At 44.7% G+C, this 12,726-nt stretch overlaps 1 protein-coding gene across 1 annotated transcript; it reads left to right on the top strand.

Annotated features, from left to right (window-relative positions):
- The first annotated feature begins 5,019 nt into the window (after positions 1-5,019).
- usp44 (ubiquitin specific peptidase 44) lies at positions 5,020-12,631 on the top strand. The gene is made up of 6 exons (XM_053862279.1): positions 5,020-5,107; positions 6,109-7,800; positions 9,204-9,402; positions 10,695-10,803; positions 10,869-11,110; positions 11,725-12,631. The coding sequence occupies exons 2-6, from the start codon at positions 6,265-6,267 to the stop codon at positions 11,847-11,849; spliced, it is 2,211 nt and encodes a 736-aa protein (XP_053718254.1). The 5' UTR covers positions 5,020-5,107; positions 6,109-6,264; the 3' UTR covers positions 11,850-12,631.
- The last annotated feature ends 95 nt before the right edge of the window (positions 12,632-12,726 follow it).

Below are 12,726 nucleotides of genomic sequence, written 5' to 3'. Positions count from 1 at the left end.
CTGACTTCCTGGTTCAGTACATTAGTTAACTCTACCCAGTCAGATGTGACATGGAACAATAAACAGACTTCAGATTGTTTCAGTTGGACTAGAAATGTTTGGTTAATCACGTAATCTGAGGTGTGAACCACGACGATTCCTCTGATATGACAATGACTGAGTTCAGTTTGGGCCATGCAGAGAGCGGCATACAAGCCACCCAAGGGCTATATGCCTGTCAGTGGTCTAATAAAAGCAATTATCTGAGGTGCGGAAGTTGACCGGCATGCATCACTTTTCCTGTGGACAGAGCAATATTTTGGATGTCATTGTTTTGCTTTAACCAAAATCACTCTTTGAGTCTTAGTAAAAACAGTCACAACATCTCTTAAGTTACAAAACTCTGTTGCACAATGCACTCAGTGCTGTCAGATTGTTTGTGAAACAGTAACAAAAACTCCAAAAAATACCATTGGTTACTTGCCCAAAATGTGCATTCCCTGAAGACTCATTCCAAATCCATTCATCTGTTTTATTAGGATATTTTGAAGCTTAGTTTTGGCCACTTACATTTTCTGGAGAAAAAAACAATTTTGCATTCAAGACTTAAAAATGTATTTAAGTCCAAGCATGTTCTCTCCCTCACCACTGTTCTCTTCGTCTCTGACCAGTCCTGCTTGCCACTTCCCCTCCAGACGCCGTCATTGAGGAAGTGCTGCGTTTCACACAGAACTTTTTATACATGACAAGTCTTCAGTGCACTTGTGTGTTTTAGAACTCTGGCAGAGATTGGGAGAATTCTTCTCTCCACATCTGCACATCTGTATGGGCGGGAGAGAGTTGACATTGTGGGAACTGTCCTTGAGGAGCAGACACAACACAGAGACACAAACAAATCTACTACGGCATCTGAGGCCAGCACCTCAACTCTCTCTCCCTGCCTCTGTGTTACGCTTGCTCACTCACTCATTGTCTCCCGATTGACTGGCCATTCTCAGCCTGTGATGGAGATGTCCTGTGGGGGGCTGCATGGTGTGGGAACCTAGCTGATGAATGAGAGTTTGGCATGGTCTCACATTAGCATGGTTTGCTGCAGTATAGTTTGTATGTGTGTGTTATTGTAGTAATGCATGCGAGTGTGTGTGTGCCTGTATGGACACAATGCCTCACTTGTGTTGCTATAGAATGGAGTTATGGCCTTTGTCCTGTCAACATTCTTGCGTTGCTATCGGCCCTAGAGAGCATGGCAGCTCCCGCAGGCTCCGGCACAATAGAACCCCCCCTGCCCGACCACCTTCCCCTCTATGCTGGGAGTCAGACTGCCCCTCTTCGGCAGCACCCATTGCCCGAGACTGATGCCCACCACGGATGTCACAGAACAAGCAGCGCCCAAAGGTCCCGCGAAGGGCAGTGAGAAACAAAAAGGGAATATGTAGCGAGGGGATTTGGTGGTCAGAGGAAGTGTGTGCTGGATAAGTGTGTCATGTGGTCAGAATTATCCCATCAGCTGGGACTCACTTGCAGAGGAAATGAGAAGATTGGGGCATAAGAAACCTAATTCCTTCACCTAAAAATATCCAGTCACGCTCCGTCCACCGAAACGAGACATGCTCTTTGCTTTTACTTAATTACACACAAAAACACACACACACACACTTGCCTGCACACACGCATCAGGAATGCCTTCTCTACGAGGTTCACCGAAGCAAGCCAGAACAGGGAGGCTCCTGTTGACATAGCGCTGCAATACAGACAGGGCTGCTGATTATTTTACAACCATGCAAACACCAACCTGATGTCATCACCAAAGAAGCCCAAAAATCAATTTGTCCTGGAAGGATCGACAAGTCAACCAGCAATTACAACAAGCTGAGTCTGTTAAGGCAGAGATTAGACATCAGAGCTGCTCACTTATCTTCCGTCTGAAATGACAGCCTTCTGTTTACTGATTTCCCCTGACATGCACCTGTGTTTTCACCCACCGCTAAAACCTGACACTGCTTGGCCATCTCATTGAGCCCCTGCTTCAGTTTCAGTGTTGCCTCATCAGAGACTGTCAGCATTATTGAAGGGTGACAATTTTTTAAGATTTCTTTGATGATGATTTTATGAGGAGGATATTTAGAAGGTATTGCAATCCATATTTACCCAAAGGTCATGTCCACTCCACTATCTGTGACCAATGCTCTGGGAAGTGGGGTGGCAGAATATCAAAAAGCCTACATTTTAAAAGTACACAAAAATATGTATATCAAATATACTTATATAAGTATACTTATATCAAAAATAAATAAATAAAAATCCCAGACAATGCAAAACATGGATGCGTCCCGATCCGTACGGCTACGGTTCTCAGCAAATCTTGCTTTGTTTTCCTTGAGTCTGGCAATAGAAAAACACCATACAATCTGATGTTGTATTTGTCTCGTCCTGTCACGCTAACCAGAGTCTAGAAATGTTGCCTCAGACATAAACAAGGCGAATGCCAGCAGAAGGACCTGGCAGACATCATCGTTTGGATCAAAAAATAAAAGTCTTATGAGCTCAGGAAAGTACCCGATAACATGCTTACACTAGCCCCCTCGCCCCCAACAACTGTGTGATCTTTGGAAGTTGGTGTGGATCATCAACGTCTTCTCTGAGTCTCACTCACTCTCGTGAGTTGTAATATTTCATTCAGTATCAAGCAAGTCTTGGTGGGAAACACGGTTTTTCTTGCTATAAACATAGTCACATTATCAGATTTTTTGCCTGGAGACTCATAAATTGGAGGGACTTCATGAATATCATCCTAGTTGTGCGTCTAAGGAATATCTTTTTTCATAAGAATAAAAACAGTCTAATATAGCACTGTTCACAATACACTTTGCGCTCTTAAGTTTATCGCTGATTTGGAAGTGGTGTGGAAGTGTCTCCAGGGAAGGTTGCGACGTGGATGCTTCCCATTTAATCATGCTAATGGAGTAAATTCAGTTCCGTTGTATTATATTTATACAACAGACGAAAGCAAGGGGCACCTTGGAATATTTGCTAGTTCAGCCTCTTTGTTTTAATTTTTTTTTTTTTATCAGTCAAACTAATGAATGCAGAAAAGCGCTGACGTCCTCATTGATTGAGCATTGGTAAAAAAAAAAAAAAAAGTGTGTTTATGAGCTGGCGGAACAGAGTGAGAGTGGGCATGTGTGGACATGAAGGCGTTGAAGGCCCGGGGACACGCAGTGAGAAAAACATTAGAGGTGATTCAGAGGCATCGCATGGCACATCAACACATACCTCTTTCTCTAAGTCACTCACAAACGCCCCTTAAACTCTCCCACGCACGAGAGAGTCTGGTTCTGATCACACCATCGTCTTTCGGCCTGCCACGACAACCGGGCTTGTGGGGATCATTGGCGTGCTAAAGAGGACCTGAGAGGGGGCGTGTGGTGAAATGAGCGGCTCCCTTTCAGGTACAATTACCTCAATGAACGTTAACTCTTGCTCCTGACATCCACCGGTGACACCATCTCCCCTGGTATGGCCACACCCCTGCATAGTTTAACTGTTATACTGATGCTCAGATGATTAGATTATTTGTGTTGCTATGGTTGGTTTGGTTACCTGTGCAGCCAGGAGCGTGTTCTATCAAAACACTGATATGATCACCAGTGAGTGCCTCCAGCCCGTATTGACCAGCATCCACAGCTACACCTGAACCCCACCAACGGCCCCGGAAAATACCTGTGTAACCTCAGGGACAGAGCACGACTCAAAACACCCACACACACCGTGATCTGTAAACAATTGCTTTGGCATGTTTTCATGATCCCATTACACTCCAGGGCATCAAACCCTGCTGACAGTCTGAAGTGATACTGGGTTAAAAGTAGTAAACATACCACATGTCTGACTTCTTTAATAAACTGCGTTGGACACGGGGGATGAAAAAATGGACTAATGAATGTTTTTCAGGCATTTAACTGTCGAGTCTGTTTGAGGGCTTCACATGTACTCATAGAACTGGAGTTACCTCCAGGTAGCTATTATATCACCTTTGTTATGGTCTTTAGAGTTACTTTTTTTTCACTGACATTCTTGTGGTCACTCTTCTGTAGTAGTATTTTGATCAACAAATTTAGTTGTCGGCAGTGAGTCAGTTATGCAAATGTAATAAACTTTAAATCATAAACAAATGTATCGCCATAAATATAATAAAACACATAATGCTCGTGTCGCTGACTAAAACATGCTAAATTACCAGTCACTCAGCTGTGGCCTGTGGCTGGTCGCTCAAGTAGGTGTTACATTATAATAATTTAAGCCTCGAAACCTATGAATGAGCACATTTTAGACGAGAATTCTCCATTTTGTTGGGCATTATGAAGACATGTATACGGTATATGTTGTCATTGGAGATGCATTTATATCAGATGACCCTTTATTTCACTGTGGGGATTTAAGACGGAAATGTTCAACACTTTAATGGTTAAATGAACTGTTTTTAGGATATTTTCGGAGAGCTGCATTTTTTAAGTGATCATCATGGTTCAGCGGTGCATGCGGGTGAAGTGGGAAAATCAGACAACGCCGTCCTCTACTGGTGAGAAATGATACTTTATAGTGAGAGGCGGTGAAGTATTTCACTTCTTTGTAAATGACTTCTTTGTAAATGAGTAACAGCACCAGTAACCCCAGTATGTTTGAACATACATCTCCTTGACTTTCATTGAATCTCTGTGCCCTGACCGTATCTATAAAATTTGCGATCGATTTGAGCGTTTCCCTAGAAGTATCACGACAATTTCTTAATATTCTTAATAACAACAAATAAAAGCAAGCCGTTTCATATCAATACATTTTATCAAACATTTCGATGATAACAGAACTGCGAGATTACAATGTTCCGTATACTGTTTGAGGTGGGAAATGTTTTGGTGGGAAATAACCGACAAAAAAACAAAGTTTAGCAGGAGTTACAGAAACACTTCAACGTACCACATATCAACGTCACTGTAGCCTCCATCCAAAACAACAACAACACAGTGACGTCACGCAGACGCGCTCAAGCTTTCACCACGCGACAGCGACGGACAAGATGGCGGTCAGTGTAGGTACACAAGAGTTACAGCCGTGAAGGAGAGGAGACTTGGTAAGACCGCTTCTCTTGCGATATTCCTGCCGTGTTTGACCTGCCATTTAATAGTTAGTCATAGGTAAGTGCTGGCTCGTGCACTCCCATCAGCGGCAGGTGAAGGATGTACCCGGCGCCAGTTTACAAGATCCTGCATGAACTTTGGATTACGGCAGCTTAGCTTCGTGCTAACGTAGCATGCTAGGCTAAAGATTACCGCAATGGGTTACAACTAGCGTAATTATTATTTAATACTAGCAAACGAGCGAGAGCTGTGTTAAAACATATTCGCGGCTCTAACAGACTCACATCAAACACGTCGGTTGTTGTGGATTTTCTTTTTCTTATAGCGCACAGGCTGTGGACTGTATCAATTACACGTTGGTTCACTGATATAACCTGTGTTGAGCGCTTGTTTTGATGGTTTAGGAAATATGTTTAAATGTCTATATCTCTTTGGGGGCGTGCGTTGTACAGGCCGTGTTTTTATGAGAAGTACAATAATAGTAAATGTGATTCGTCTTTTATTTACAAGTGTCACGAGAGGCGCACCGCAGGCAAAAGCAAAGCGCGCAACTTGAGTACGAACCGTAGACAATCTTTCAACCACGCATTCCTGTGACAAATGTCACTCACTCACTCACTCTTTTTATGTTCTGTGTACGGCAAATTCACTAGTAATTTTATTTCTCAGAAATACTACGTGGACGCGGCTTTTGTTTTTCATTGGCCAGTTATTGATGCCATGTGTCTGTTGCTGAAGTTGCTCGAAATCGTTCTATTATTACTTTCTTATTATGTGTAGCTTTTCAGTCCACCACACCAGACTTGGATGTGTTTAACTCTGTAGTCGTGTGACTGTTGCACCAAGCGTTTTTGAAATGTTTTCAAGCCAAGTGTGGCCCTCATGAGAAGGATTTGTCTGCCAGTGCATCGTGGTGAAGTGATGTTTATCTGTCAACCTGGAATTGTGCTGGTGGTCTGGTCATTAACCAGGTGTTCTCTTTTGTCCTCTCCAGACAACATACCCTGGGAGGGTCCCGTTTCAAGGTTCACCATGGTTCCCATGGTGATGTGACACAGGTGCAAACAGCTTGCTGGCCAACAGGCTACAATACAGAGGGCGGAGTGAAAGACACAGCCAGCCGGCCAGTTTTGCCGGGCCGGCTTGTGTAATGGACAGGTGTAAGCATGTGGGGCGGTTGCGACTCGCCCCTGATCACTCCATCCTTAATCCGCAAAAATGGCACTGCGTGGACTGCAACACCACGGAATCCATATGGGCCTGTCTGGGCTGCGCACATGTCGCGTGTGGCCGCTATATCGAGGAGCACGCCCTGCAGCATTTCCAGCAGCAAGGCCATCCTCTGGCAATGGAGGTGAACGAACTCTATGTGTTTTGCTACTTGTGTGATGACTATGTCCTGAATGACAACGCCACTGGAGACCTCAAGCTGCTGCGCAGCACGCTCAGTGCCATCCAGAGTCAGCGCTACGAGGTCACCACCCGCAGTGGGCGCACTCTCCGATCCACTAGTTCTGCTGTTGATTCCCTGATGCCATCCGGGGCCCAAGAGCTTCAGCTAAAGGATGAGGACAGGATGTTTACGGCACTTTGGCACCGTCGCCGAGCACTAATGGGCCGAATTTTCCGCTTCTGGTTTGGACTGACGGACTGTGGAAAGAGGAGGGCGGAGGAAGAGAGAAGGAACGAGGAGGAGGAGGAGCAGAAAAGACAGGCCAGGGAGAGGAGGAAAGCTCTGAAGAGGCAGTTGCAGGAGGAGCTGGACAACACTCCCATCAGGAAGAGTCGGCGCTTGCATCGTAAAAAAGGACAAGCACCAGTTGCCACAGTGAGTCTGGCAAGTATTAAGAAGACAAAAACCCAGGTGCCTTTGTTGGTCAGCAGCAAGATAAGGACTCGTAGCCCTGCTGTGCCACCCACCAAAAAGACTGCTACCAGGAAAAAGCCCCAACCAACCCCCAAAAAACGGACAGCTGCCAGTAAATCCAAGCGCAAATCATCGACAGTTCCTCCCAGTCGTTCTCAAACCGCTAGCCGCCGGAAGCAGAATGCCAAGAATGGCGGATCACCGTTTAAACGTCGGCCCACCGTGACGCCTGGTGTAACCGGCCTAAGAAATTTGGGGAACACTTGTTATATGAACTCTATTTTGCAGGTTCTAAGCCACCTTCATGTTTTCAGGGAGTGCTTTCTGCGCCTGGACCTGACCCAGGTGTTGGAGCTTCTGGCGTCTGCTGTCCATGGGCAAATGACTGTGAAAGCGTCACCCCAGGCAAACCTGAACCAAAGGAAAGGAATGCACGCCACCTCAGGTTCTGGGGCCGGTCTAAGCGGTGGCGCTTCTCGAGGCCGCAACATGGAGCTTATACAACCCAAAGAGCCCAGCTCCAAACACATCTCCCTCTGCCACGAGTTGCACACCTTGTTCCAAGTCATGTGGTCTGGGAAGTGGGCGCTGGTGTCGCCGTTTGCCATGCTTCATTCTGTATGGCAGCTGATCCCTGCTTTCCGAGGTTACGCTCAGCAGGACGCTCAGGAGTTCTTGTGTGAGCTGCTGGACAAGGTTCAACATGAGCTGGAGAGCACCGGTACACACAACACAAGTGTGGGAGTCCCACAGAAGAGACTGATCAGACAAGTGCTCAGTGTTGTCAACACCATCTTTCACGGCCAGCTTCTCAGCCAGGTACGGTTCAAACATCTGCTCGTCCACCACGCCTCTGATTAGCCAGATGTTCGGTGACTGCATGCTGAAATTAGTTTAGCGGATCACACGGGGCCAAACGCACCCTAAAGAGTGGGCAGAACCACATGTTTATTTAGCAGAATATGACATGACTCTGTGTCTTACTGTAGGGGATCATCAGGTGTGCTGAAACTATCCAGTTTCACCTAATTCGTCTGGGGAAAAAAGTAAATGAACAGTGTGCCATCACTGTCATGTGCCGCAATATTCCACAAAATATATGGGATTTTCTCAGACAAAGGTTCCATTGGTGGTTTGCATCAGGGTTTTTTTCATTCTGTGCCATAACAGAGGCTGAAAAACACCCTTAAAAGGATACATTCAGCCACCTCTTTGTCTTAGTGTTTAGAGGTGTTCAACACCTGTCGCTGGTAACTACACGACTTGAACAGAGTGCTGACTTTTCTGTTGTTGGTATCGTTTCGTACAACTTTGCGCTGAGGAAGGAGTGAGAGTAGACAGGCAGCACCAGTTTTTTGAAAACATCCACATGTAAAAGATTTTTAAAAAGTCACAATTAAATTGATCATTTAATTTTCAGTCTGTAAGAGATTTAGTTGATAAGGTCTTTTGTGTGGTTAGATTTAGTTTTGAGTATGATTTTTAGCCAGTGCGAATTTGAATCTGGGTTGGGTCCCTGGGACTTGACTTGTCATATAGAGGCGTCAGACACGTGGTCATCTTGCCTGTGATCTCTGATGCCGATGAACTCACTCAGTCTCGTGGTGACTCAAGTGTTTATCAAGTATGAGAACGCTATTATCATTTCTGTCCTGTACTGGGAGTATGGTTGATAGGGTTAAGTGACCATTGCATGTAATATAATCTTTGTTATGAATCACATCTGTCATTTCATGTTGTACATTCTACCCCTTACTGAATGAAAAAGAAGCTTGATAAAGGTGCCATTCTTGCTGTTAAGGTCTCCCAGTTGTGAAGCATCTGATCGAATAACTCATAACTCTGTCAGTCTCCAGCTTTTCCAGAAATGCAGTTGCTTCTGTGATGCTTTTGTGGCCGAGGCTGTCATGGTGATGATTCATTTCTGAGGCTTTGGAGCACGGCGAGATGAAAATGCATCTCCAACGGTCCTGGCTTTACCCTAGTCTCCTGCCCACATTATGTTTCACGTGCATGCAGACAGTTGTTTTACTGGGACGTGCTGCAGCTCCCTGGACGCTTATTATTCAACTGATACAAACCCACCCCAGGGAACTGACTGACTTAAATCTGCATTTGTTAGAAGGCCATCACATATAGGAAGTGCTTCCTCGCAGGACCAATCTTCATTGCTTTGATGCGATCCAGACTGCAACGTTGATGCATTTGTGTCTCCCCCTCAGGTGACCTGTTTGGCTTGTGAACATCGCTCCAACACTGTAGAACCGTTCTGGGATCTGTCGCTGGAGTTTCCTGAGCGCTATCACAGCAACAGCAGGGAGTCGGCCGCCCAGGCTTCCTGCCATCTGACTGAAATGCTGGCCAAGTTTACAGAAACTGAAGCACTGGAGGGCAGCATTTACGCCTGTGACCAGTGCAACTGTGAGTGTCGGCACACACACACACGCTTGTATCGCTATCCTTGTGGGGCCTGCTCATTCCCATAATGCTTTCCCCTGCCTCTCACCATAAATCTAACCATCCAAGACAAATGAGTAACTTGTGAGGCGTAAGTAGTATATCAAGTATATCTACACACACTTTCTTCTTTTTTTGGACTTTTGGAGGTTTCTCTGTGACTCTGACCGAACCCTTCAAAACTAATGCCTGTGCTTATAGGCCAAAGTTACACTCAACTATAATGATCCAGTTATTCACAAGTTTTTACCCTTTAATTTAGGCTTAACCAAATGTCCTCACAAGGAGGAGTTCTTTCCCAAATCAGCCCTAACAGGAACAGGTTGCACACACTGTTTTATCTTCTGGCTCACCACTAGTGTTTGACTTAACTTTCAATGTCTCTTAATAGTCTGTACTTGAGCAGCGGTTCTGAACCTTTTTGATCTCGGTGCCCACCTTTCCCAGAACAAATGGGCCCGGAACCATTTCAAGTTCTAGAACTGATTCATTACTCCTGATTTCATTTGTGTTCAATAACCATATTTAATCTACTTACATGTGAACAAACCAAAACCTTGTGAAATGACATGAAACCATGTGATCATTGTGAAGATATTTGTCATCGAAAAGGCCAACCAGCAGCAGAACAAGGTGCAAGTCATATTCGTCAAATTTACTAAAGAAAAAAGCAAACTGGCGAGAAAATTGGAAAAACTGAATAAAATTGGGAATAAAATAATTAGAATACAACCATGTCTGAATATCATAAAATAACAATAATATATTTTATTTAAACTCTAAAGAAGATATAAGCAAAGTGTAAATGAAAGTCTTGCCATAAAATTATTAATTAATAATTAATTTTCAAAACTGCTTCGACAGGTGCTTTCATGAACAGTTTTTACTGTTGGAGTGGGTGGCATCACTTTCTTCATATTTTGTTCTTTACAAGAACTATCACAGATTTGTAGCTGTCAAGCCAATTCAATGACACTGCCACCATATGTGGCTAATGAATTAAAACCGAGCGTCTCGTGGCCCAGAGGTGTAAAACAAAAAAACTTAAGCAGCCCTCTAGGAGGCGCTTGCGGCCCAACCAAGGGCTTAAGGGGTTAAGAATCAGTGTATTAAAGGTTGGTTAACATGGACCAAGACTGGATCCTTCTCTTAACATGATGCACAGACAGAGAGTCGGTTTCGAAAGTGAGGACTTTAGAAACGGGCCGTGGAAGTTATCATTTGTGCTGTTAAGGAGCTGTGTTTCTTGCTTGCAGCACTTCGGCGACGAAGCACCTCCAAAACTGTTGTCCTGACCGAAGCACAGAAGCAGCTGATGATCCACAGACTCCCTCAGGTTTTGCGGCTTCACCTTAAACGATTCAGGTATGAAGTCTGAGCACTTGTGTAGCAAAAGACAGCTGAAGGTCTAATAACTGCTGTGTGGTCAGGTGGTCCGGGAGGAACCACCGGGAGAAGATCGGAGTCCATGTCTCCTTCGACCAGGTCCTGGACATGGAGCCCTACTGCTGCCGAGACCCCTCATCCAGCACCGTTTCCTGCTCCAGTCCCAGCAGTCCGAGCTCGCCAAAACCCAAACACTTCCTGTACGAACTCTCAGCCGTGGTGATGCATCATGGGAAAGGCTTTGGATCTGGCCACTACACAGCGTACTGCTACAACAAAGAGGGAGGTGAGTCGTGGAAACCTCGGTGGATTCGTCTGTATGTGCAGCAGCGGTTGAACCGAAGTGGTGCTGGGCATGATAAGAGGAGGAGAAGGGCTAAACAAGAGGCCGTCCTGAGTCGTGGGCCACCGTGAGGACAGATGCGGAACAGCTATATTGTTATAGTCAGTCTTTGCTGATGAACGATGCAGAGGAGGAAACGAGGTCCACGATACGAAATGGTCACGGAATAAAACACTACACTACAAAATGCTTTGCCGGAGAGGCAGTTACGCAGGCGCTTGTATTTATCTTGAGATAAAAATGATCTCGAGATAACTGTTATCTCGGGCAAAAAAAAAGTCATGCATGCCACATCAACAAAAAAATAAACACATGCATGTCACTTCCTGGGCTCCGTAGATGAAGCTCTTTACTCACAAATTCCCGTCAAAGCATGAATGAATGGGGGACCTCATCATACGGGACGGTGGCCCACTGAGCACCTGCTTTATTTGTACTAAAGCGAAAGACTAGAAATATTCCCAAGTCCTTGAAACCATTTCCCGATCATCGCGGTGCCCGTTTGTCTCGATTGTGTTTGTGCTCTCAAGTACCACTAATGATCTCTGGTCCTGCAGGCTTCTGGGTTCACTGCAATGACTCCAAGATGAACGTGTGTTCGGTGGAGGAGGTGTGTCGTGCTCAAGCTTACATCCTCTTCTACACCCAGCGTGTGACTCAGGACAAAGACCGGCCGCTATGAGACCCACAGCTCCCCCTCCTGGCTGCTCAAGACATCAGCATTTTGTTAAAGGGTGTTTTATATTCTCACTTGAGCTTTATTTTTGTACTTAATCCTTGAAAAGGGTTTTTGGAAACTATTCTGCTTTGTAAGCTTTTGTACATGTTGTTGATATGTAGTTATTTTAAAAGCAGTTCTAATGTGTACAGTTGTATTTTATTTGTTCAGCCGAGTTGTTTTTACACTGTTGGTGGTGTTTTCTTCCAGATTTCACTTCTAACTGTTCTGTCACTGTAATCTGCGGAAGTGGATGTCAAACGCTCAGTGTTACCAGGTAGTTTTCATCATCCTCCAGCCGTTTGCCCACTTTCTCTTGTGAAGCCAAAGCGTGGAAGAATACGTTCAAAATTATTGTTTCACTCAAGCTTTTTTTGTGCTTCTCTGATAAATGCTGCACCAGAATGTAATCTGACCAACCTTCCAACTAATGTGGCCTTTAAATAAGAGGATATATTTTTATAAACCAATAAAGAGACACCCAGGTCTTTCAAATATGTGATGAATGTATTCGATATCAACTGTTCGAAAGCCACCAGTGATTCTTTGACCAGCTGTTCATGTTTACTGTCCGTTTGTAGCCAGTCCCACGTCTGCCTGAGGCTGGAGACTTAACCACTCAAGTATGGCGGGTGTTCTCAGTGTTTGGTTACAACGTTGTAGTTTCTGCGTCTGTACAAATTAAGAAAATGATACTATGCAAATTCTTGCCTCATTTTGTTCTCTAGCAAAAAATTACCTCAATAAATGAGAATATTTTTTCATTTTTCTACAAATGTTTGTGTAATTTGTTTTCCAAATGGTCATCGATTGTGTCATCTGAGGTGTGAATACCTCCGAC

Source organism: Synchiropus splendidus, chromosome 4 (assembly GCF_027744825.2).
Source record: "Synchiropus splendidus isolate RoL2022-P1 chromosome 4, RoL_Sspl_1.0, whole genome shotgun sequence".
Taxonomy (NCBI): Eukaryota; Metazoa; Chordata; class Actinopteri; order Syngnathiformes; family Callionymidae; genus Synchiropus; species Synchiropus splendidus.
Note: the sequence above shows the minus strand (reverse complement) of the source record. Positions and strands in the feature narration are given on the sequence as shown.

Bases quoted from the DNA above. Each gene is read 5' to 3' on its own strand.
- usp44 (XM_053862279.1), top strand. From the start codon at position 6,265: ATGGACAGGTGTAAGCATGTGGGGCGGTTGCGACTCGCCCCTGATCAC. The intron at 7,801-9,203 runs GTACGGTTCAAA...TCTCCCCCTCAG, and splicing joins ACGGCCAGCTTCTCAGCCAG to GTGACCTGTTTGGCTTGTGA. The intron at 9,403-10,694 runs GTGAGTGTCGGC...TCTTGCTTGCAG, and splicing joins CGCCTGTGACCAGTGCAACT to CACTTCGGCGACGAAGCACC.